The sequence below is a fragment of the Rattus norvegicus genome, chromosome 15 (genome assembly GCF_036323735.1).
Source record: "Rattus norvegicus strain BN/NHsdMcwi chromosome 15, GRCr8, whole genome shotgun sequence".
Lineage (NCBI taxonomy): Eukaryota > Metazoa > Chordata > Mammalia > Rodentia > Muridae > Rattus > Rattus norvegicus.
The window spans coordinates 34,558,928-34,584,128 of record NC_086033.1 but is presented as its reverse complement, the minus strand read 5'-3'; the positions used below and the strand labels follow the sequence as shown (position 1 = coordinate 34,584,128).

Genomic DNA, 25,201 nt, shown 5'->3' with positions numbered 1-25,201 from the left:
AAACTAACTTTCTCTAATGAGCTGCTGCTGCCCAAAAGAACCCCACCTGAGGGATTGTGCAGGAAGAGTTCAAGAGGAAAGCTCTATGCTTGCAGATTATCCATGGGCAAATAGGAGAAAGAACAAAAACCCTCTAACCAGCCCACGAAATCCACAAGGACAACAAATCCCAAAGCAAAACGGAAATTACATTTCATCTTCTTGGGCTCTGTGTGTTGCATTTTGGAAACACCCCCCAGATTATACCACCACAATGACACTTGGCTTTAGAAAACATCTTTTACTTAAAAACGAGGCCTCACTGGACCTGCCAATCTAGTCACACATGTCACACATGAATACATCTAACAGTTACAACACAACACATGACTGACACAAAATGATTGCTGGCGAGAGCTTGACAATGTTTTACTAGAAATAAATATTACTGCTTAAGTCACTGGTACTCTTTGCTGAGGTTAAACTCCAGCAAACAGAAAGTTTGCTTGGTGGATTTAGGGGGTCTGTTGGGCCTCTAGGAGAGTAAGAAAGTAAGGCCTGAGGAATCATAGTCTAGCTTAGGGCAGACCCCAGCACATGCCTTGGATATACAAGGCTATTTAACACAGTGACCTTTACATACACATAAATATATCCTTCCCTATGCTGATATCTGAAATTCACATCATTTAAAATTAAGAGGCAGACATAGAGATGAACATTCTATATAAACAGTTAAATCTCAGCTTTAAAATACAAAACCTAAGTATGCTTCATACAGTTTTCTGTCCAAAAGTCTCTCTCATGTGGGGTTTGGTAGCATTCACATTGTGCAGAGATCTCCGAAGGTGTAGCCAAACTTGAAGAAGAACACCTCTGATAGGCCACTGGGAGACCTGTGAGTGACATGGTCTCAATAATACATGTTCTTATCCCACCAGCCTGTAGAGGTAGGAAAAGGTAAATCAGAAATAGAGCCTGTGGGGTGCAGGGCACAAGCATCAGAAATCATTGAGCTGAACAAGAGGGTACAGCTGGTCCCATTTCTAAACACTCAGTTCATTTATATCATTACTCACTTCCAGGGTAGAGCCTGATGAACAACTTTCGCATCTCGTCATACACCCAAATCAAAATGGCATGTGGCACAGCCACAAACCAGTACTGAACCCTGGAAACAAACAGAGGGAAGTGAGACCTGGCTTATCCAAAGAGACAGCCCAGACCCTGGTCAATGGTGGAGGCAGGGGTGGAAGCTCTCTCTTAGTTTTCCCCTTCACTAGAAATGACAAATATATTACACCACACAGCACAGACCTGCCAAGGTCCTTACTTAAGCCCAGCTGGGACTGCTAAAATCAACCTTGGTCTTTGAGGAAGCCTGCTGGATGAGAGTGGTGATGGCCCAGTTAGGACTGGAAACCCCCTTTCTTCCACTGGGAAGTAGGACGATGAAGGGATGGGTTTCCACAGTTTGGGATCCATTTAATCTCTTTGGGAAGACTGGAGAAGAGCCTGTGGGAACCCCTAGTGTTTATTCCGGTTGTGATAGCTCAGAAGTGAAGCTGGCTTCTTCTTACTTGGTGCCACCGAAGGTCAACTCACCTGAGCATGGTAAAGCTCAGAGCTGGGACACTCCCGAGACCATAGGAGAGGATCAGTGCAACGATGACCTGTGAGGCGATCCCCACCCAGATGACTTTATTTCTGAAACACACAGAAGCGAACAGATGCTGAATTCCCAAGGTCACGCGCCCAGGAGACAGTGCCACAGGCCAAGCCAACTCCTCATCTATTACAGGTGTGGGCTGTTCGAGGGTCCTGAGACTTTTGTTATCCCCATGTGACAGGTTCATTACCCTGAAGGTAGACATGGAGGTACCTGAAGAGCCCCTGCTGAAAGATGGAATTCCTCCGGGTTTTCCTGATGATCAGATCCGCAATTTGTTGGATCATGATGGCAACAAAGAAAGCCGTTGAGCCTGTCCATTCCAGGTATTTTCTCTGATACCTTGTCTGTCAGGAGGAAGAGGAAGATGAGAACCTGGAGGAAACCTGGCTCTCTCTTCCCACTTCACCTAGATTAAGGGTTGGACCATCTCCTTGTGTTCAGGAGGAAATTATCTTGAAACGGATGATAAGGGAAAAGACACTAACTTATGTTACCCCACTGAAGCTCTTAAACTGCTTACACTTCCACAGCGATTGTGGAACTAATGCAAAAGGTAAGTTAGAGGGGCTGGTGAGATGGCTTGGGGGTTAAGAGCACTGGCTGCTCTTCCAGAGGTCCCAAGATCAATTCCCAGCAACCACATAGTGGCTCAGACCATTTCTAGGGGGATCTGATGCCCTCTTCTGGCATGCAGATGTACAGGTAGACGGAGCATTCATACATTACATTTTTTTAAAAGTGAGTTTGAGAGATGAGGCTGTGCCTTCTCAAAAACCAAGTCACTGTTACCAGGGATCTTCAGGACTTTGTAACCGAGAAGCAGCCAAGTCTGCCTCATCAATCACTTTCAGGAAAGTGGTTTTCTGTGACAGTGTGGGTGGGCAGCGAGAAGAGAGGAGAAGGACCAGGTGGTGCTGGCCTAAGAACTCTTGACTCACCCATTCCTGCCCGTAGCTGTCTTCCAAGTCATTTATGTCATCTGTTTCCCATGCTACCCTCAGGTTGATGAGAGAAGTGGGCCAAAAGCCCTGCTGTGCATAGACAGTGAAATAGACGAGGAAACCTCCCAGAGCTTGCATGAGACCTGAAAGAGGGAAGGGTTCAGATGTGTGTGCTATGCTGGGCCCAGAGAGCTGCTGGGTCTTGTGCTCTTCTGGGTCTTCCTCCCACCCTGCCTAGGACTGGAATGAGTTCTTTGGGAGAGATCTTGTATAGTGAGGCATGGGTAGGGGATGACCAATGATGTTACACCCTCCTCATACCAATGTGAAGGTAAGAGTAGATGGCCAGCTGCGTGTTCACCAGTCTGTCTTTCTTCTTGTGGCGAGGTTTCCTATTCATAATGTCACTTTCTGCTTTCTCATAGGCCAAGGCAATGGAGGGGATCTAGAGAAGGAAAGATCCTATGAAACCAAATCCTGGAAGGCAGAGCATTGGTAAGCAAGGGTGAGCCAGAGGTGGGAGTAACTGGGTGATGAGGATGGGGAATGAGTATATCCGGGGTGCAGATAACAAGGGTGTATTGTTTATATGGGATTTAAAAGATATCCATCTTTAAAATCAATCTGCTTTGGGAGTGACAGTGTGGTTCAGTGGCACAATGGTGCTTACCAGAAGCATAAATAAGGATCTGGGCTTTTAAAAAAAGTCAGCCTGCTTTTTAAAATCACCATAAAGCTCATTTTGAAACAAACCATGAAGCACAAATTTTTAAAAAAAGCCACCATTTATGCCATAAAACACCATCCTTCCCCTTTGGCGTGCAGCTAGACTACCAAGCAATGTCGTACAACGGTAGTACTCTCACAGGTCCTACCATTAAGAAAGCCCTTAGAACACAGAGCCCTATCCTTACATTCAGACTTCCCAATGTGGGAAGTCTGGACTGGGCTAGGGATTTTGTATTTCAGAATTGGTCCACATTTGGAGAGTCATTGCAGGATGAGTAAATGATCAGGTGTAGAAGGTCCTGGAATATTAGAGTATGAAAACATTCTGTTCAGGAAGGATATCTCAGGTCCTCCCTCAAAGATAAAACACCTTTTATTTTCCCATAATGCAGGGGTCAGACCTAGATGTTATATAAACATGAAGACAGAGGCCACGGTCAGGGCCACCTTTGTACTGTAACTTCGGATCGCTTTCTGTTGGTTTTCTTCTCCTTGGCCTAGGTAAGCCAGAGCCAAATGGGAACATTCATGGGGCTTTGTCTAAATGGACACAGGCTGGAAGATGGGAATTCTTAGATGGGTGACTGTTGGAAATAATAACGAAAATCTGAAAAAATCAGATGAACACACACAAGAGCCCCTCCTGCAAGAAGAGCCAGTTCCAACTAAACAACAAAGAACAAACCCACTATTCCATTCTGTGTTTAGCTAGGCAGTTCCAGGTCACCGTGCTCTAACTTAACATGGGTGACTGTGGGGCCATCACTTTAAGGCACTACCTCTTTCCCAGAGCATGATTGTGTGATCACTTCTCCAAACAGGAGATGAAACTGACGATGGTATATTCTTTGAGAGGTCAGAACTCACGTCTTTAAAAGAAAAAAATTCAGTACTGGAGATCAAGTCTGCTTCTTATCCTAAAACTCTTGTCATGGGGTAAAATGATTTTCATTTCCAAACACTTGACAGGTCTCTAGTCCACTGCTGGGAAGCATGGTCTATGGACCAGAAGGACAAGTGTCACCTGAGAGCTCATTAGAGATGGTAGAAATGGCCAGTGGTATAGAAGGCTCCAGGAGGCGACAGGTATGACCTCTATCTCCTTGGGTCTGTTATCAGATCTTTTAGTATCACTTACAATGTCTGTGCCCAGGTCGATGAATAGGATAGTGATGGTTCCAATAGGCAGGGGGAGCCCAGCAACGATGTAGATCAAAAAAGGGCAGAGCTCGGCGATGTTCTTTGTCAGGGTGTACGCAATGGTTTTCTTCAGGTTGTCGAAGATCAGGCGACCTAGGGACGGTATGTCTCTTTATAGGACTTGCTTCTGGTCTCCCAGGAAACCTGGCTACCAGAAGACACCCCCCAAGACCGCACTCACCTTCCTCCACCCCTGTGACTATAGACGCGAAGTTGTCGTCTAGTAAGACCATGTCAGCTGCGTTCTTAGCAGCGTCAGAACCTGCTATCCCCATAGCAATCCCGATGTCTGCCTTCTTCAGTGCTGGAGAGTCGTTCACTCCATCACCCGTCACGGCAACGATGGCGTCCTGTGCAGACCCAGCGGGAAAATAGGAATGAGGCATATAAAGACACCACAGGTCCACCAGGAAGCAGACCCCTACTCCTTTTATCTTGAGGATGGAGAACTACTAGAGCCAAAAGCACCTCTTTGGGGAGAAAAAGATAAAGATGGACGATCTTAGAAGACAGAATAGGAAGCTCTGACAAAGGCGTAAGCAAAGGAAGAAGTTAAAACAAGAACTCCAGTGTGTATTCCCAAGAAAAACACGTGTTTCATGGAGTTCTCAACCTACAGATTCCACCATCCATACAGAAAAATTCTGGAAAGCAGAGGAGAGCTGTCTGTGGTGGTATATGCTTATGCTTTACAGTATTTAGAAAGTTGAGGCAGGAGGATCATGACTTTGAAGCCAGCCTGACATACACAGGAAAATCATGACTCAATAATCAAAGATGGAGGAGAGAGAGAAAGAGAGAGAGGGAGAGGGAGAGAGGGAGAAGAAGAGGGAGAGAGAGAGGGAGAGAGAGAGGGAGAGAGAGAGGGAGAGGGAGAGAGGGAGAAGGAGAGGGAGAGGGAGAGAGGAAGGGGGAGAGGGAGAGAGAGGGGAAGAGGGAGAGGGAGAGGGAGAGGGAGGAGAGGAGAGAGGGGGAGACAGAAAAAGGAAAATACTGAAAAAGAAGATCGCCTCTATAGTAAATATGCATAGATTTTCTTGATGTTATTTCCCCCAAACAATATGGACCATCAGGTATTTACGCAGCATTGACAATATAGTTGGTATTATGAGTCATCTGGAGATGATGTAAAGTCCACAAAATGTGAGTACTTTCTATAATAACATTCATCAGTTTTAGAGATGGGACTTAAGTGGTAGCGTGCTTTGAGATTGTAGGTATTCCAGGAACTCCTTCCCCATAGCCACCAAGGATGGCCATTTCTTATGTCTCACTTATGTCATTATATGTATTTACTCTTAGAAAGCCATTCTATATTTATACCCAATCACAGTCACAAGTGTTTGAGTGTCTTCTCCACCAGGGCCCATGTTCTTGTGACAAAATAAAAACATATAATGTGTGGCTATGGGGTGCTCTCAAAGACGAACAGAACCTCAGTCCTCCCAACATGTGCTCCACATTTCCCAGTGGAGAGCCAGGCCTTCTGGTCCTCTGGGAGCTGCTGCTGACCCACCTGCCTCTGACAGCCCTCCACAATGATCAACTTCTGCTGGGGTGATGTCCGGGCAAATACGATTTCTTGGTAGTTGGTCAAAAGCTCATCCAGTTGTTCTGGGGTCATGTCCTTCAGCTCCATGCCAGTCACCACAGCGGCTTTAGCTTCTCTAAAAGGGCCAGAGGAAACCGGATGAAGCCAAAGGCCAGATCATGTAGTGAAACAATTCTGGGCACGTTTTCCCTGCCAAGATATTAGCTGAGGCTGAAACAGGAGGCCATTTCCTGTTTTCCTATGACAATGGGAATAAAATGTCAACTAGACTTCCTTCCAGAGATGGGCAAGCACCGAAGAAGGAAAACACATTTCTTTCCTTCTCATAGCTGCCTGGATGTGTGGTTATGTAGGTGGCTATGAAGCCAGAGCTGACAAAGCAGATATATAAAAATTATTGACACAAAGTGTGCATTTGTGCTGGGGATGTGGTGTGGCTTTGTGGTAGAGGACTAGCCTAGATTTGACAAAGTAAACAAAAGAGCAAACAGAATAAATAAGTAAATAAATAATTGCCCATTTCACTTCTGGGCAATGTGATAGCAACTGGCATTAAATGTGTGACCGTCCTAAAGAAATAAACCAGCCACAGCCCCTGTTTTTTTGTTTTTGTTTTTGTTTTTTTTTTTTTTTTTGCAGAAGGCTGTTTATTTATGCGAAGGAGCGATGGCAAGTTTAGATTTGCCAACCGTCCCCAGGGACTCTGATCACCTGGTAATAATTTATTACCTGGCAGCCTTGTGTTCCTACCAAGCATCAGTGCCTGGGCAATCTAGGTCATTGTTCTTTCCTTCTCCCAGATTCAAGGGAGAAGATCCCAGTGGTAACCTCCTCAACCCACCATTCTAAAGTCTCTGATTGTTTATGCCATTCATGGCCTAGGCAGCTCCTCCCCGAATATCTCCTCATAAAATCTGTTTTTTCCCCCCTCTCCTTGGCTAGATGGGAGGCTCCCCAACAGGTAGGGACAGCATCTGTTCTGGTGTTTGATATAATGCCTGGTATGTAGCTGGAAGGCAGCAGCCATGTTGAAAGAATTGATGGATAGATGAGTTAAAAAAAGGATAGGCGGCTAGATGGCAGACAGACATGTTTGACAGAACGAAGCTTCCGTTCTACTTGATAAGTAGGGAAAGAGAATATGTTTGCACGACTCCACTGAATATGCAAATAAATTCCTAAGATGCTCACTGTTGGGGGTGGGGGTAGGGTATGCATGAGACCAGAACGATTCTCAACATCCTTAATTCTATAACTCGGTCAATAGAGGGTAATTTCATCTTCTCTTTATTTTACTCTTTCTAAGCTGGGCATGGAGTGTGCTGTCCTGTGGTGCACATTAATTCCAATCCATGATGCAGGACCCGTAGGATCATCTTGCGTAGTGATGCTACCTTAATCGTTCTCAATGCACTCCTGGGATGTCCACACAATATGCATTTTCTATAGGGCACAGCCTATCGTGAAGCTACAGCCAACTTCACCTCACTGAAGCTTGAAATACCAGGCAAGGGTATTAATGTGCTTGGCGTGTACCAGACACTCAGTAAAGTTCTCAGTGAACGAATGAATGTAGATTATAAGCCAAGCCAACATATCCCTGCCCTGGGAGAGTGTGAACCAGAGGATGGTTTGTTCTCGCTCGTGAATCTCTGGTCAACAGGGCCCGGTGGGTAAGGACTTGACGTCTGCTCCATCAGTTCTGTGGCTACCTTTTGTTGACCTGCTCCACAGCGATATTGCGGCGTTTCGCGATGTCTTCCACTGTCTCGTTGTTGGCCGATATGATTCCTACACTCTTGGCAATAGCTTTGGCGGTGATAGGGTGATCACCTGTGACCATGATAACCTGGAACACAGACAACAGAAACTCGTGGGTAGTGAGGGGCTTTGCTGGCTAAGTAGGGGTTTGTGGTTCAACATTTACCAAAACACTGCCTACTCTCGCAGGACCTAGAGAGTGATGATTTTACTCATGGGCAACTCTGGATGTCAGACACCAGACAGATGCACTGGGCCACCCTTTCTCCCAGGCTTCTTACATATGCCCCCCAACTCTAGAGGAAGCCTTCAGCTTTGCCAGCATTTTCATTTGTAAGAGGGCCCATGGGTGTCTCCTAGAGATAGTTGTGTGCTGCTTTAACAGTCCTAATGCTAACACAGAAGCGAAATTCATGTTTGTCTTCCAAATCATGAAGACAAATAGATTATGGAAAGTAAACTAAAACCTTTTATTAACTGTCATAGTCTAGGGCAGTGGTTCTCAACCCTTTGGGGGCCACGCATCAGATATCCTGCATATCAGAGATTTACATTACAAGTTATAATAGTAGCAAAATTAGTTATGAAGTAGCAATGAAAAAATGTTATGGTTAGGGGTCACAACACAAGGAACGTATTAAAGGGACGCAGCATCAGCAAGGTTGAGAACCGCTGCTCTAGGGCAATCTAATGTCTAATTCACGGCACCAGCAAGTTCTTCTCACCATAGGCACTGCATTGACTCACCCTACACACATTGTCCTGCTTTTGGGGACAGTTACCAAAATCTCAGCAGCATAAAGGAAGAGGTCTAAAACAGGAATGATGACGCCCACTTGAACATAACTAAAGACTGACGCTGTGCTCTGATGATTATGCTTAGAAACCGATAGAACATAGAGGGAGGGAAAATAGCACTCACCTTGATCCCGGCACTCCGACATTTGGAGACTGCGTCTGGCACAGTAGACCGAGGAGGGTCGATCATGGACAGAAGCCCCACAAAGCAGAAGTTGGAAGTGGGAAAGTTTACGGAGTCGACATCAAAGATGTAACTTTGGGGGAACTGCTCTGCTGGCAAGTAGAGGTGACAGAAACCTGGAAGAGGAAAGCACTTGGGTTAAGTGAAACCGGGATAAAGTATGATCGCAGGAAGAGTCAGAAGATGGCTGTGTGGCTTGGTGGTGGAGGACATGCTTAACGTATGGGAGGTACTAGGGAGCAGCGGCTGGGTACGACCATCGTCTTCAGCCTCTGGGGTTGAGGTCAAAGGCATTCTTATGTCTGGTAGATCTCCACGATCATTTGACTTCCCTCAGGTTTTTCATCACGTAATCATGGCTCACTGCTTCTCACGTTTCAGTAAGCAGGCGAGGGGTCAAACAGGAGGTTCCTAGAGTGACTCTAGTCACACAGAGGCCAATCTTTTGTTGCAAAGATCGCTTGGTGCTGTGGGTCATGTAGTGTGTGTTCCAATTATTAGCATCTCGTTTATGCATTTTTAGCTGCTGTATAAACTCGAAGAGCCCGTGGAGGCACACATTCCACAGACTCCGGGTCCAGTGGTAAGCACTTTCATGGTGCTTAATGAGCCTTCTTATCAGCCATGGGCTGTGAATTCATCATTCTGTAGCTCTGAATAGGTGCCGTTTGGTCAGCCCATGATTCCGACAGTGGAACACACTGCCCCATTACATCACTCCAGAGATGGCATTTCTAAAGTTCCATCCATCTCCAAGATGCCCCATCTCAGTTCCTTGGCTCCCTTTCCACTGCTCGTAAAATGAGATAACTGATCATTTCTGTAGTCACCATTCCCTTCTAGGAAGTTGCAGGGTCTTAACACTTGCCTCATAGGGTCTCACTGATTGACTCTCCTTCATATTCCTTGCTTGTATCAAATACCCACCCGCTCCCTTGCTCAGGGAAATGAAGGCAGTTGCCTCTTAGTGAGACCAGCGTCTCTCCTCCCATCGCCTCCAGCAAGGATGATCCTTAACAAACCCTGAGTGGGACTCTGACCTGCTCACCTTTGTGAGCTCCGAGCTCTCTCCTAACTTTGTAAGACAAAATGCCAGTTCCTCAGCAAATATTTAAGGACCGTGGCTTCAATCTGTCTCCTCAGCCCTGTTTCCCGGAGCTACTCCAGCTCATCCATCCTGGGACACTTTATGGGCCACTTGCTCCACCATAAGCATAAATCTCATTCCTTTTTTCTTCTTCTTGGCCTCTGCAGTTCTCTCACATGGCTGTTTTTCCTTTCCCCCATTCAAATTCTGCAACTCAAGGCCCAATTTAAATGTGATTTCTTCCGTAAAGTCTCTATGTCTGGAATCACCCTCATCCTCTTCAGTGTTGTCTCTTACATGTTTTTCTTTTGTTTACCAATGGTTTTCTTTTATTTTTTTCAGGGTCAGGGATTGAGCCCAGGACCTCATACATGTTAGATAAATGTACCACCACTCTCCAGGCCCCCGCATTCTTCTTTATATGATCCATGTGATGCCATGGCTACTCTGCTGGTTAGTGGGACTTCTTCCATGACTCTCAGGAGGTAAACACGGATGTTCTATTACACTCACCCAACACACGCTCGCCCAGACCGCCCAGCTCCATGTAGGCTGTGTGGAAGCTATCAGCAGAGCTCTTGTCCAGTGGCTGCTCCTGGCCATTGATCATGATGGTGCTGCACTTCTCTAAGATCCTCTCAGGGGCTCCTTTCATCACCACGAGGAAGCGTTTGTCATTAGGGTCCTCTGTCTCATGTATGGAGAGCTGGGAGGATATGGAACAGGCAGGTTAGTTATGGCGTCTTAACCATGGTTCTTCCAGTTAGCAACAGGACAAGCAGGGGGAACATTTTTTTTCTTGCCATTTGCCCTCAAAGAATAAAAGAGGAGAAAGAAACATGGCACTCCCAAGTGTGGCCTGTGTTTTGGTATTTGTAACTAATTAAAAAGCTAGAAGGGCGTGTCGAGCTGGAACCCACACTAGGTACTGCTTGTATTTCAAACAGACACTGGCTCTTTAAGGCCTTTTGAAGAGGCCAAGTGTGCTCATGCTTGAATAAGCTATGGAAAGTGGTGTTGTGAGAGGTGGGACTAGAAGAGCCCTGGTCTCACTTCTCCCTCCTAGTGGTGTGCAGCAGCCATCTTTTGTATGTGCATGTGTATGTATGTGTCTGAGTGCACATGTATGTGCAGGTGCACTTTACGTGTGTGTGTGTGTGTGTGTGTGTGTGTGTGTGTGTGTGTGTGTGTGTTCTATCCTGGTTTTTGAGGGTTCTCATTGGCTTGGAGTTGACCAGGCTGGTTGGCCAGTAAATTCCAGAGATTTGTCTGTCTCTGCTTCTCAGACTGAGACATCTCCCCAGCCTTGAGCAGCCATTTGTAAATGCTGAGCTTCCTAGGTCAGTAGGAATTTCTGTGCCTCTCTATCTCAGGATGGATATAGTTTTACTATCTGGACATAAGAGGAAATGGCAGAAATGTAGAGAAGAAGGCACTGTTGTTACAAGCAGACATTTCTCCTCCTCCTCTTCCCTCTTCTCTTCCTCCTCCTCTTCCTCCTTTAAATAGTGCTGAAAGACCCCAGCTTAGCAGCAGTAACGCCATTTTGCAAGGCTGTACTTAAGATGACTGGTTCAGAGAAAGGTTAGAAGAACACTGAGTACACAGCGGCTGCCAAGCAGGATGTGTTTGGTTGAAGGCCTGGCAACAGGACGACTGCGGTTGAGCACCTGACAATGAAAAAAGCCCCCGGAGAGGTCCCACACCCTGGTGGGGGGCTGAGTCAGCCGTTATGTTCCAAGAAGGTAGCTAAGAAACTTGCCCCCGGGCTGAACCCTTGTGGGGCCGAGTCAGTCCTTATGTTTCAGGAAGGTAGCTAGGAAACTTGCCCCCGGGCTGAACCCTTGCCACATTAGAATCCACCAATTATATCCCTGTAACCATGCATCTGCTTCTGTATGCTTGCTTCTGCTCCCCAAAATCCTATAAAAAGCCCATCCTTGGTTCCGTGGGGCGCGCCAGTCCCCCGAGTGACTGAAGCGCCCGCAGGTGCCTGTGCCTGTGTATCCCGACAATAAACCAAATCCTCTTGTTGATTGTATCCTGTGGTGTCTCGGTCTGGTCTTTGGAGTTGGAGGGTCTCCATCCCGAGGGAAAGTTCTCCCTGAGAGCTTTTCAGTGCTTAATAGGAATTAAACTCAGAGCTTTGTAAATGTAAGACAAACTCTCTACCATTAAATCAGATGCTCCAGGCCAGGAAACTTTTGACATTTTTTTTTGAAAAAATAAAATATACAGAAAATTTCTACCACTTTGGGATTCACTGTTGATTCAAATCAGTAGTTACTAGACTCTGAGTAATCAAAAATAAATATAACTTTTAAAAAATAATAGAAATAAAATGGATTTGCCAGGTTTTTTTTGTGACCAAGAAAAAACAAGTCAACCAATTAAATAAAAACTTAACCCAACCCATCCTAGTCCAAACCAAAGAACCTCCTGTATTGATTACCATTATCACCTCTATTTTCTGGATGGTTGGGCAGAGCTCAGTTTGCCTAACACATGTGAGACCCCATGGTTCAATCCCCAGCACTACAAAGAAAAAGCTCTAGATTGAGGTGTGCTGGCACATATCATGGTCACACAATGATGACATCACCTACTATGACTACATTTTTATTCAAAGCTCAAGTCACATCCTTCACTCAGCCTGGCACTCTGCAGGAAGTCCCATCTGCAGTAGGAAACTGGGAGGCAAGTTATGGGTCTGAATTGAAGAGGACAGACATGATTGGTTACTGCCATTGTTGGAGCCATTCAAAACAACTAGACAATGATGGCTGTGCTCTTCCTAAACAGTGGGTAAAAAGGAGGTTCCAACCAATGGAATATGGGATGGAAATAAAACATAATTTGATTGGTTCTCAGGACTTGCCTGCTTCAAGGGCAGTCTCAGGCAAGCTTCTTTATGTGACTTACATGACATTTCTGCATCTGTGAGGTAGACTCTGTACAGATTTTAGAGATTGTTAAAACTGGTCAGTGCTACCTTGACACTGTGAGACTATGATCACAACATGTTCTAAGGGTTTTTTATTCCTATTTTATACATTAGGATTCACTGGTCCTACCTCATAGGTCTGTTACAAGGAAACAAATAAAGTGCCTGGCTTATATAGTTGGTTCTTATTTCCTTAGAAGATTTGCTCCAGAGACCAAGAATATTAAAATCTAAGATGCCCCTCATACCCATTATATTATAAGACATAGTATTTACACAGGAGCTAGGCACATTTCCGATAATCCTTAAATGACCTGTAGATGACTTACACTATCTAATATGTCAGTGCTGTGTAAACAGAGAGAATTCCAAGTCTGTCTGTCTGTCTATGAGCACAATGTAAGACACATGGACTGTTCTTAGGAGGAGCAGACCCTAAGAAGCTCTTTGCTTTTCTTTTTCTACCTTACTTCAGGGATGGCAAGGTTGGCTTTATGTCTTTTTTTGGTTGTTAGAAAAAAGGAGGTGGGGGGAGGAGGAGAACAATGACACCACTGGAAAACCTGACCTGATTTGACTAATGCTTGTGACCCTATCTCCCACCCCTCTAAGGTCTTCTGAAGCCAGGTCTGGTCTCAAATAGAGAATAGCAAATGGGTGAGTGCCGTAGTTGTTTTGTTCTAGTGACAAAGATTGCCAGGTGTGAGGGGAAACTCACCTGAAATTTGTTGGTAGAATTAAAAGGAATTTCAGCCACTTTGTGGTTTCTTTTCCTAATTCCCATCACGTCACCCAAAATGACCTCTGAGAACTTTAGCAGAGCAGTTTCTGAGGCGTCTCCAACCACAGTTCTCTGGGAATCAAGAGAGAAATGCTTACAGCACATCATCACCTAGTTCTTTTGTGACTGTTTTCAACAAATCAACTTGCCTTTACCACACCAACATGTGGTTGACTAAACTTATCACCTAGCTGAAGAGACAAGGTCATTAGGTGGCTGGGCCAGGACCATGGTAAATATAAAGCAATGGTGCCACCTACAGGCACAACAGGAGTTTGAGCAAGGAGCTCTGTTGTGCAGTGGGGCTTCATGGTCTACATGAGTAGGAGACAGATATTAGGGGGTGCGGTGGGGGTGGGGGATAAAGCCTTCTAGAATGCACTGCCAGGGACAGAAGTACAGGTGTGTGTGGTAAGCAGTCTGTCATCAAGACTCAAGTAGTAGAAAACAGGGACTCACAGGAAAAAAATTAAGCGAACTTTGGTGAAGGTAAAACCAATCAATATTTTAAAATTAGTGACAGATGAAAACGATGGAAAGGAAGGCTAAAATCTGGGAGGCCCATGAGAGGTGGGGGGTCAGTGAGAGGTAAGGAGGCCAATAAGAGGTGGTCTGGCAACTTAGATGCAAGTACTGATCTTGCATCTAGCGTGTGAAGTTGTGTACATGTCAAACCTACAGTGGGAGAACTTGGTGGCTCACTGGAAAGAAGAAACTCAAAGATAATTTCTATAACCTTTGGCCCAAAGACAAGGAGAATGACTATGTCAGTGCAAACATTATGACATCCTGTTGACTGGAAGCCAGACCGGGCACAGAAATAACAAGGGGACACATTCAGCTTTGGAGGGAAAAGAGGGAAGGGAGGGGGAGAGAGAGAGGAGAGGGGAGGGGAGGGGAAGGGAGAGAAAGAGAGGAGGAAGAGGAGGAAGAAGAGGAGGAAGAGGAAGAGGAGGAGGAAGAAGAGGAAGGTAGGACTGTGTTTTTTATTCAGTGTTCTAAGACCACTTGATATCCTGTATTCTAGTCAAGAGGAGAATGTGCTATGTAAAATCAGACCTCTTACTTCCATCCAACTATAATTTGTAGTTCAGCAAATAACATTTGTTTATCAAGGAACTCTGATAATGTCCACCTAGCTTCCAGAAGTCAGGAAAGCAAATTCAAGACACATTTGCTTCTGGGAATGAGAGGGAATTTATATTTCTGACAAGTACCCTTTGTAATTTTTCAGTGATAGATGGAGTGAGAAAGACCTTCTGCTCATCTCCAGAGCCAGATTTGCTCTTACTAGAGCAAACTTTGCCCAGTGGAAGAGACTAAATCAAGCTCACAAATAGAATAGAGTGACCTTATGCTCCTTGTGACATAAGACCTAGAGTGTCAGCAGCCTTACCTTCATGATGGGGACACTCTCCTGGCCTGGCCTGAACTCTGCTCGGTTACACAGTGTTATTATCTTGGACAAGGAAGCCCAGGTTCCAGAGCTTTGGTCAAAGGCTTGTTCTGGACACAGAGAGAGAACAGTGGTTAATGTGGGTGATGGGTCTGACAGGCCCCAGTCACACCCTTCCCGTAAGACCAGAGAGCCTCAACCAGCCCCTTTGCTTGGGTCCTTGTCTTTAGGCTTGGGTGTTCCACAAAACTCACTTGTTTGGTTTTCACTAGTATCAGCCACAAAGATCTGATTGTCAAACCACAAGTGAGCCACAGTCATCCTGTTCTGGGTCAGGGTCCCCGTCTTGTCTGAGCAGATGATGGAGGTGGAGCCAAGAGTCTCCACTGCCTCCAGATTCTTTACCAGGCAGTTCTTCTTGGCCATCCGTTTTGCCGTCAGTGACAGGGTAACCTAGCAAGAGGGGAGAAATGATGCTTTAGGGACAATCATTTTGAACTCAGGTTAGCTGGGACTGACTTTCGGGGGAGAACTGGAGCAGACATGGTATTACAACTACAAGTCTGGATTAGTGAGTTGAAAGCCACCCCAAAGCCCTATTAACCACAATCTTAAAAATAGATTAAATATAGGACATGTCTATTATCTCTATATTCTTTGAAGAAAGTGCCTGAAAGTCCACAGGCCACAAAGATAATTCATGCAATTTGACACATGCTCTTCAAAAGTGAGCCCAGTTAGTTGGGCTGTGATAAATTGCCTGCCTAGCATTCATGAGGTGATGGGTTTAATCTCCAGAACCACAAAACAAAACAAAAAACCAGGAGTGAGACCTGGAACTCAAAAACATTCTTCTCCTGTCTTTGGTCTGGACAGCACTTGGCCACTGCTCCTGTAGTTAAATGGCTAGCATTTGAACCCTCCTCCCTCTCCCATGGGCAAGAGGGAGCTTTTGTCTAATGACTGAATTAGATGGGCCTGGGTAAAAGGACACAGGAGAGAGTCAGGGCTCAGTCTCAGGTTAGGTAAGAAAGGGGTTGAACTCCTTTATAAAAAGAAGGGGTGGAGAAAGGGGGTTTAGAAAAACAATTAGGGGAATGTGTTGTGTTCAGAAATTCTATACATGGGGGCTTGACATTTATCTTCTCTGGATAAAAGGGGGTGTGAAATAACCTATGTGAACTAACCTAGATCTTCTGAAAATATAAAATTTCTAGGACGATGCGCCCAGATGTCAGAAACATCACAACTCTTATTGTCTACCTCTCTATGAAACCATCCCATGGTGGTCTCAGGAGGAGAGGGTGTGTGGCACTGCAGATGGGGAAACTGTGGTTCTACAGCCACAATGATGGGTGTCGGGGTGCAGTCTCTCTAACAGCATAAACTCACAGTGACAGTAGCCAGGAGGCCCTCTGGCACGTTAGCCACAATGATGCTAATGAGGAAGATGATGGCGTCGAGGACATAGTACTTCATGCACACGGCGGTGATGAAGAAAATGATGCCAATGGACACAGCCACTCCTGCCACAATATGGACAAAATGCTCGATCTCAATGGCAATGGGTGTTTTCTCACTCCCAACGCCTGAAGCCAAGGAGGCTATGCGCCCGATGATGGTACGGTCACCCGTGTTGATGACAATGCCAGTTGCTGTACCTGCAGGGAAGAAGACATTTTACCCTAGGAGCTCTGCTCGCAGCCCTCTCTGGCGGGCTGCAGAGGAAGCCAGCACTTGACAACACAAAGGCTAACATAGTTCTCTGGTCCCCTCAATTCTGCATTTTTTTTCCCCTGGGAAAAGCTCTAGAGCAACGGACTGGAGGGATGAAAACCTCAGAGCCAAGAGGGAGAGGCATCTGGCCTTACCCCTGAGAGCCAGCTGGCCTTACCTTCCAGGCAGGTTGTGGAATAGAAGCCTATGTTCTTGGTTTCCAAGGGGTTTTCATGGGTAAACTCAGTTGAACGAGCCTGGGGCTCAGATTCCCCAGTGAGAGAGGAGTTATCTACCTGAAAGAAAATTTGAAAGTAATTCAAAATGAGCTACTTTAGTCCCTACTTTTTCTTCAAAACAGGGAGAGAGTGCTGGGTACCTCCCAGCAGTCTCCTGGAGGAAGATGTCCTTGATACTCACTTTGCACCCTTGGGAAAATACCAGTCTGATGTCTGCAGGGATCTGGTCCCCTCCTTTAATCTCCACAACGTCCCCCACCACCAGTTGCTCTGCTGAAATGACCTTCTTTTCGGCATCTCGGATGACAAGAGCTTGCTGTGGACGAAAGCCATGACAGACACCTAAGCATCTGGGGAGCACTGTGACCTTCCCACTGTGCACCTATGGAACCCTGGAGTGGGGGCTGTGGACCCATGGCTGTCAGAGTGGTGAGGGCAAAGCTAATGACTGCTTCACAGACTCCAAGAACTAATTTTTCTTGAGGTCTGTTCTTGGAACCAGAAAAGTCTACCATTGCTTGGCAGACACAACCAAGGCAGATGATAAAGGTGAGGCCCCTCCTGGATGGCCAGGCAGGTGAAAACCAGCCAAAGAGCTAGACTCCTGCTGCGATAGGGGAACGTTAATGAGGGAGCGCCCTGCTTCTTTCTTGGCGCTGTAGGAGGCATCTCGTGTACTCAGAATCTTCCCTTCTAGCTGCCCGTTCTTTCACCCAGGGCCAGAGTTTTCCTAGCTACAGACACAAGGATTCCTTGAAAAAAGTAGACCGATGGATCTCCTTGACTGTTGGTGAGGAACATTCTAGAACCATCTGAGAGGTTGTCCAAAATAGTTCAGAATATGTCGCCCAATGACTAATGCTCTGTCCTTCTTTTCCTTGATCTGAGTGTTTTCCTTGATCTCACTTCAGCCCCACGACCACTTCAATTCTGTGATGAACTAGGATTTGGAGACCTGAGCTAATTTGACCAAGATGCCCCAGGCAGTGAGGAGTGAGACCACAGCTGCCTCCTTACCCAGAATTCAGGAAGAGACCAGAGTTGCATGGCTCCTACTCACCTGGGGGATCATCTTACTAAAGCTGGCCATGATGTTGGTGCTTTTGGCTTCTTGGTAATAAGCAAAAATCCCCGTTAAAATAACAACCAGGACAAGTATGGCGCCCAAGTAGACCTGGGTTGGGGGAGAGGCAGTAGTCAAGGAAGCAGAAAACCCCACATCTGAAACAGTCTAGCCTGACTAACAGCGTGATGCCAAAGTAGAAAGTTCCTACCCAGTTCCATGTGGTAAGTCACAAATACAGAGATACTGAAAGAATTGCCACGAATTACCTTCAGTCTATGGAGACAGGTGTACATGGAGGAAATAAATTTTGTGCTAATGTTCAGATATCTTCTTTTACATATACACATATTCACCACCCCTTCCCCAGCCTGAAATCAATCACTCTGCCCCGTGCCAGCCTGAGGACCATGTATATGTCCTCCAAAGATGTGCCTGTCTGGTATTTAACATCAATGGCCACATGCAACACCTAGCTTTTGGGAGCTGGTTTCTCTCTCTTAGTGTGGCATCAGCCAGTTCAACTCTTTGCACTTGGCACTGGGATGCGAGCAGGTTTAGCTGCCCTCCACGGGAAAAGGAGAGATTAGCTTTGAGGGAAAGAGCTTCCTCAAAGTACTTCCTAGTGATTTTCTTCCTCATCGTGGACTAAGTGCCTTGTCTGTATTCTAAAACCCGCAACTATGTTGTCTGAAAATGAGATTCCACTCATTTCAGAGCTGGGAGAATGTCTGCATATTCACCACTGCCTGGCGGGTGATAGAATCCTAGCTTTAGCCTAGCACTGTGTCCACTGATGGCCACACCTGATGACTGCTTTTCCCCGTAACAAAGGGAAGCCCAGGATGGTTGCTTACGTTGTCTAGGGATGCGGAATTGTTGACGTACTGGATCACAAATGCGATCCAGCACAAGGCAGCACCTATCCACAGGAGGATGGAAAAGCCCCCCACCATCTGCTTGAGGAACTTGATAATCTCTGGAGTTTGCTTGGGAGGGGTAAGAGTGTTGGGCCCATCCCGAGCCAGGAGCTCTGTAGCTCTGACGCTGGAGAGACCCTGAAAAAGCCAAGAAAAACATGCATAGGAACAGACAGTCACTCCTCATGTTTCTGCAGGTTGTGGTTAGGCAGGAACACTGCCCGAGAAGGCCCTGGAAATGGGAATGATACCTTGGTCTCTCAACTCTGGCTTATTATTATTCTTAACAAAGATTACTTTTGTTTTTATTGATGGGGTACCATGTGATATCCAATATGGACACATTAACAAAATTTTTAAGTTAGTTTAAATATCTGTCTCCAAAAACGATTTCTTATCCTGGATGGTGTCTTAGAGATTGCATCCAGATCTAGGAAAATGTTGTACCTCTAAGCTCTAACCCTAACCCTAATTTTACTTTTTATTTTGGGACATTGATATGTAGCCCATACTGGCCTTGAACTTGCAATCCTTCTCTGCCTCAGCCTTCTAATTACTTTGACACGTGCATATGCCACCACACCCAGCACAAACTATCATAGAAAACACTGTGTGCATATCTTTTTCTAATTCTGTTTAAGCTAGGAGCAACATCTCTGTTTTGTTCATTTTGAGTCTGCTCTAGGATCCAGTGCTTTTGCTTGGTAGTGACTCACATATTTGCTGCATCACTAGACTCTGAGGTACCAACTCGTCTTCTTGCTGCTCTTTTTCCAGAGCCCCTTCTCTCAGTAGCTGTTGAACTTTTCCACAAGGCCATTCCAGAGGTATTTCTAATAGTACCTGTGATGGTTGCGTGCACACTGAACACACACAAACCACTTCCCTTGTCCCTTATTGCCAAACGGTACAGCATGACACCCATTTACACAGCGTCCAAAGTACATTACGTGTGAATGATCTAGAGATGCTCTAAAGTAGGCGGGAGGGGATGTATCTGTCATCTATTCCATGCAAAGAGTGTGCCATGACAGAAGGGACTGCACTGTTTGTGGATTCTGGAACACATCACTCAGAATAAAACCCCCTGCCATTTCTGCTGTATCTTTTTTCCTTCTCACTTCTACCCTTCTCCTCTTGCCTCTAACATGGCAAACAAGATTGGAAATTAAGTCAAATCCCCTTGCACCATGTGTATCTATCTATCTATCTATCTATCTATCTATCTATCTATCTATCTATCTATCTATCATCCACTCACCCACTCATCTGTTCATCTATCCATCTATATCTTGAATCTGTTTCTTCCACCAAGCCCCTCTTTCTCTCTCTCTCTCTTCCTGGGCTACCCTGTTTTGGACCTTCCTTTCAACCCTATCTTTTTGTTCCTTTTTTTTTTCCAGCTTTTTATTTTACACACACACCTTTTTTCAGACATAATTTTTTTTTGGTCACATTACTTTCATCTAGAAGTTGTGTCTGCTTATACAATTACTGTAGCTCCTCTCCCTCAGCTGATCATGGAAGCGTGCGATGCTTTCAGTGAGGCTTTCCCTAGCCACCTCTATACCTCACCTTTCCTCAGCCCTTCCCCCACACACATCAGTCTTGCAAACCCAGATTGCTCTTGACCCACTCTTACCCTATCCGACCCAGGGGCATCCCTCAGACTTACATCTGGATCGTCATTCTCAACCCCATTCAGATACTGTAGGCTGTTCTGGCCCCTTTGTTTATTAATTATCCATCTCTCTTTGTACAGTTTCAAGCTCTCCATTGTCACTCCAGTTGTATAAAGTGAATGTTAAGCTTGCTTATACATCTGCTGTCTTAATGCCAGGACTGCCTACTCCTGTTTGCCTTTGCTGCCAGTCCAGTGTGAACCACATAGTAGGTTTTCTCTCTCTCTTTTTTTTTCATTTGAACAAATGAATATTCATTTTCTGTCCAGAGGTTTGATTTTGGGCTAGAGAGATACAAGAGCACTTGCTGCTCTCATAGAAGACCAGGACTTGGTTCTCAGCACCCACATTACAATGCACAGCACCTGTAACAGTTCCAGGGGATCTTCTGACCTCTGTGGACTGCATACATGTGGCATATTTATACATGCGCAGTCAAAAACACTCATACACATAAAAATAGTAAATTAATTAATTAATAAATAAGTACACTTTTAAGAGAGGCTTAAACTTTTGAAATTGAACTTAGGTTTGAATCCACAGAAGGAAGCAACACTTTTGTAGTGAAGATTTTGTAAAGTTCTAAAGCGCTCTAGTACCTTGGACTCTGAGATGGAGATTCTGGGACCTCACTTTCCAACAGTGGCCTCCCCAGCCTCCAATATAAAGAATCCTGTGCACCATTTGCTTCATAAAGCAACTTGCGGCCAGGATCTTAAGGAGGGTGTGTACCATTCTGGGGATCACAGCTCCCTTGTTGCTTGTGTCTGGGCTTCTAGAGGAGCCTGGCTGGGGCCTTGGGTCAGGTAGGCCAGCTCTAGCAGGTGGAGTGGCTTGTCTTAGGATCCAACCATCCAGAAAATGGGTAGTTTCACAGGTGTGGCCCCAAGTTACCCCAGCCTGAGTACACCAATCTGCATAGTTAGGATGTGTGTTCCCTCAGACCTTCAGTCCCCTGTTGGCTTACCTGGATGATGTTGGTACCATATTTCTGTTCCAATTCTGTATTACTGAGTCTGTGATCATCCTGAAATTCACAGAGGCAAAGGGAGTAAATGACATCATTCCAGAAGACTCTACCCACCTAAAAGGCTGGAAGTAGCACAGAGGATAGAAGGGGACAGGAAGCTTGGTAGGGAGGAGAAGGCTGAGCAGTGAGTAGCTGGTACAGGGGACCTTGTCTTGAAGCCCTGCCTGCTCTGTGAGTACACACAGTGCCATTGACACCCAGACACTCTCCTTGGTTTTTTATGAGCAATAGACTGCCTACTTGCCTCAGTCTGCTCTCTAGCTTATGCATCGTCATCTTATAGCCATGAGCTAGTTGGACACTTCATTCAGACCTGGATGCTGAGGCTGGCTGGCAGTGATTAGTGAAGCCAATGTACACATGGGGTGAAAGCAGGAGGGAAGGGAGAGGGGGAGCAAGGCTGTGGCTGTGGGGGCTCTTTCTGCTCCTAAGAATTAGACCAGGACAGGCTTGTCATTCAGAGAGATTGGTTCCAAGGCTCTAATTTGCACAGAGATCAAAGTTTGAAATTATTCAAGCATCATATCACAAACTGCAGGACTCTTGGGAAGAGCTTTCGAGAGTAGAAAGAGGGCAAGGGGTTCATTCTTACAATGAAGCAGGAGAATGGGGTCAGATCATGGGAGTGATTTCCCTACACCGTATTCAAAGTACTTAAAGAGAAATTCATGGCATAACTGTGTGCAGAGCTGAGCATGGTGAGCATGCCTGTAACCTCAGGACTTGGGAAGCCCATAAACAGTCCTGAAGTTCAAGGGCAGCGGAGCCACACAGCATGCATCAGTATGAACTTTACAGCAAGTCCCTGTCTCCAAATATAGTATAGGTAAGTAGACATATGTAAAATAAAAAATTAGCAGGCTTCTGAGAGAATAGGCATATATCCAAGTAGCGATCTCAAGGGCAAACCTTGTGTTTCCATCCCAAATGCCAGAGACACACAGGCTTAATAATTGTGTGTTACCTAGTACTTCTCTTTGCTCAGTTAATCCTATCTGCAACCTTAACAGATAGGCATTGAGTTTTCCCTCTTTAATCAGGTCTCAGCCAGAATGCAGTGCAGTCTGGCCTGGAACTTGTGAACCCTTAGCTTTCTAAACGCTGGGGTTATAGATGATTGGAAAGAGAAAAATGAGTGTCGGTCACACTGAGATTTAAATTTACATCAGTCCAATTTCTGAGCCATGCCCTCAAATGTCTACCAGGAATCATGCATTCAACAGTCTAACAGTTTGCTTTTACATGTTTAACAAGCGCTCCAGGAAAGTCAAACAGCTCTGACTTCTAGTATTTGTTTGTTCCTCATGAGGTTCTCAGGATGCCAAGTTCCCCGGTATCAACAACTGGCAACCCGGCTTGAATAAGTTTGCATAAGTCGGGCAGTAGCCCAACCAGCACAGGGCTCTGAGGTCTGCCAATGAACCGCAGGACGAGCCAGCCCAGCCTCAAGCTCCCTTTAGCCTTCCTGAAAGGATCTCTAACGTTCCACATCCAGGGTAGCTGTTCATCAAACCCATCTGCTTTGATCACCCAGCGGCATAATAATACCACCCTTCCGTAAAGAAACTTAACTTCTAAAACATTGCTCATTCCCCCACCCTCCCAGACTTTGAAAACTGTTTCCCATTTTACATAGGGAATAGCGAGGGTGGGGGAGGGGGAGGGGAGTTCCTGTAGCTTGATTGTGCCCAGTTAAGCTCCATCCTAGAGAAGGGTTTAGATTGAGACTATGATTGTGGAATCCAAGCCCAGCGTGTCTATTTCTAGCGCAGCCTTTTTCCAGGAACACATAACACCTCATATGGTAAATGAGATGAACCGGCTCTGCCTCCAGGGCTTACAATTAAGCTCCCGGTCCTATCTAGGACTGCCTCCAACCAGAACTCAGGAATCTGGCAGCAAGGATAGAGAAGGACATAGGAGACCAGGACACAACCAGTAAAGATAACATCACACTCTGACAACAAACAGACAGACAAACCAACCAACCAACCAACAAGGAGATTGGAATCCTTCGAAGATATCCCACGCCATGGACGCCATTTTTTTTTTTCTTTACCAGAGCAAAGTCATAACGACAAGATCTCTGGTGAGGGGGCACCAGACTCTTTTGCCTTCAGGGGACTGACCAGATCAAGTTCTTTCTTCAGCTCCTCTTTCTCGTGACTCTTGTTGGGTTCCAAGTCCTTGTTCTTCGCTCCTTTGAACTTTTTGTCATCCCTCTGGTCTGCTGGCTTGACGTCTTTAGTTCCGTTGAGCTCTACAGAATAAATTTCTGTTTTCTGGAAGAGAAGCAGAGATGCAATATTAGCTCCAGAAAGGTTTTCTTGAGGAGGTGCTTAGTTCCTCCTAGAGGGTGGGGAGATCCCAGGAGGGAAAGAGCGCTGGCCCCTACATCCCCACCTGGAGAGGAAGCGGAGGACCCAACTGTGGGAAGTATCTCTCCTTCCCTCGCAAAAATATTTCCCTCCTTCTTCTGTGGAGACAGCAGCCTTGTCTGGTACAGCCCCAGCAGCATCTTTGCAAGGAACTCCTTCTCTGGGGCAGGGCAGGTGGGAAAGTTACCATTTTTTCTAGCACCTTGGTCCATGGGTCACACCAGCTGTGTCACCTTTCTTCTTAAGGAAGCGGTGAAGTTTCAAATAGGCTCACTGCGAGTGTGGCTTTTCAGACCACCTTGCATCCAACAGATCCCAAGTGTCACCTCCAACCCGGAGCTTGCAGAACAGCTGCTGTGCTGCTGGCTTGGCGACCCTGGGGACCCTTCCTACACATCTATACTAATTTCTATACACTATCTGCCCCAATTTTTACCATATATATTCTTGGTGGCTGAGAGTGAGTTTGGTGTTAAGATCGCCCACCCCCTATTTTTCCAAGACCAGGCATTTCTTTTTGTTTTTCCCGCGCTTTCCGATGGTCGTCTAAGGTTCTCACTAGACGTGGAGATATAACGCACCCGGCGCATACTGTGGCTGGTGGTCCAACCCGCTGGCAAACGATGTAAGACACCGGATGCTGGCCTGTTGAGGTGAGCCGGATAGGCGTGAAGATGCGCGTTGCTTTAGCGCGCGCCGGACTGTGGTTCACAGAATCAAGTCTGAACTTTTGGTGGCGGCTGCCGCGGCCGCGGCGGGTGTTGAGGTCCGGGTCCCTGAGTGGTGAAGGCGAAGATGTTGGCGTTGCAGAAGCAAGGCGCCAACCCGGACGCAGCAAGCACCTCCGCGGCCGATCACCAGCCACTGTCCCTGGGAGGTGGAGCGCGCCTTAAATGCTGCGAGCTCCGCCCACGTACCTGGGGCGACACAGTTCACTGCACCAGGGACGCCCCTGGGATAGGAAACCCGAGTGCGCGCAAGCCTGGGTGGAGTAGGATTGGTGGCCAGGGATTTGAGGCTCTAAAGTGGGGACTCCTCTTGATACCTGGCTGGAGGACGCGGGGTCTGCTTTAGGGCGGATCTGGCGACTAGGTTCTGCCGGTTGCGCAACAACAGTGGCACGCGCCAGGTGCGTGCAGCCCCCGTGCA

The 25,201-nt window shown here is 46.2% G+C and overlaps 1 protein-coding gene across 2 annotated transcripts; it reads right to left on the bottom strand.

The window, feature by feature from the left end:
* Nucleotides 1-262: 262 nt before the first annotated feature.
* Nucleotides 263-24,920, bottom strand: Atp12a (ATPase H+/K+ transporting non-gastric alpha2 subunit). Of its 2 annotated transcripts, NM_133517.2 has the most exons (23): nucleotides 24,634-24,920; nucleotides 23,804-23,956; nucleotides 21,612-21,671; nucleotides 18,900-19,100; nucleotides 18,040-18,153; nucleotides 17,161-17,295; nucleotides 16,919-17,036; nucleotides 16,417-16,685; nucleotides 15,279-15,477; nucleotides 15,025-15,134; nucleotides 13,566-13,700; nucleotides 10,417-10,609; nucleotides 8,757-8,932; nucleotides 7,786-7,922; nucleotides 6,038-6,188; nucleotides 4,703-4,871; nucleotides 4,460-4,614; nucleotides 2,914-3,037; nucleotides 2,590-2,735; nucleotides 1,862-1,995; nucleotides 1,585-1,686; nucleotides 1,059-1,150; nucleotides 263-921 (listed from the first exon to the last, which is right to left on the bottom strand). In NM_133517.2, the coding sequence occupies exons 1-23, from the start codon at nucleotides 24,640-24,642 to the stop codon at nucleotides 893-895; spliced, it is 3,111 nt and encodes a 1,036-aa protein (NP_598201.2). In that variant the 5' UTR covers nucleotides 24,643-24,920; the 3' UTR covers nucleotides 263-892. The 2 variants fall into 2 exon arrangements, with proteins under 2 accessions (NP_598201.2, NP_001288593.1); NM_001301664.1 differs by lacking the exon at nucleotides 24,634-24,920 and having other exon boundaries at nucleotides 23,804-24,384.
* Nucleotides 24,921-25,201: the final 281 nt, after the last annotated feature.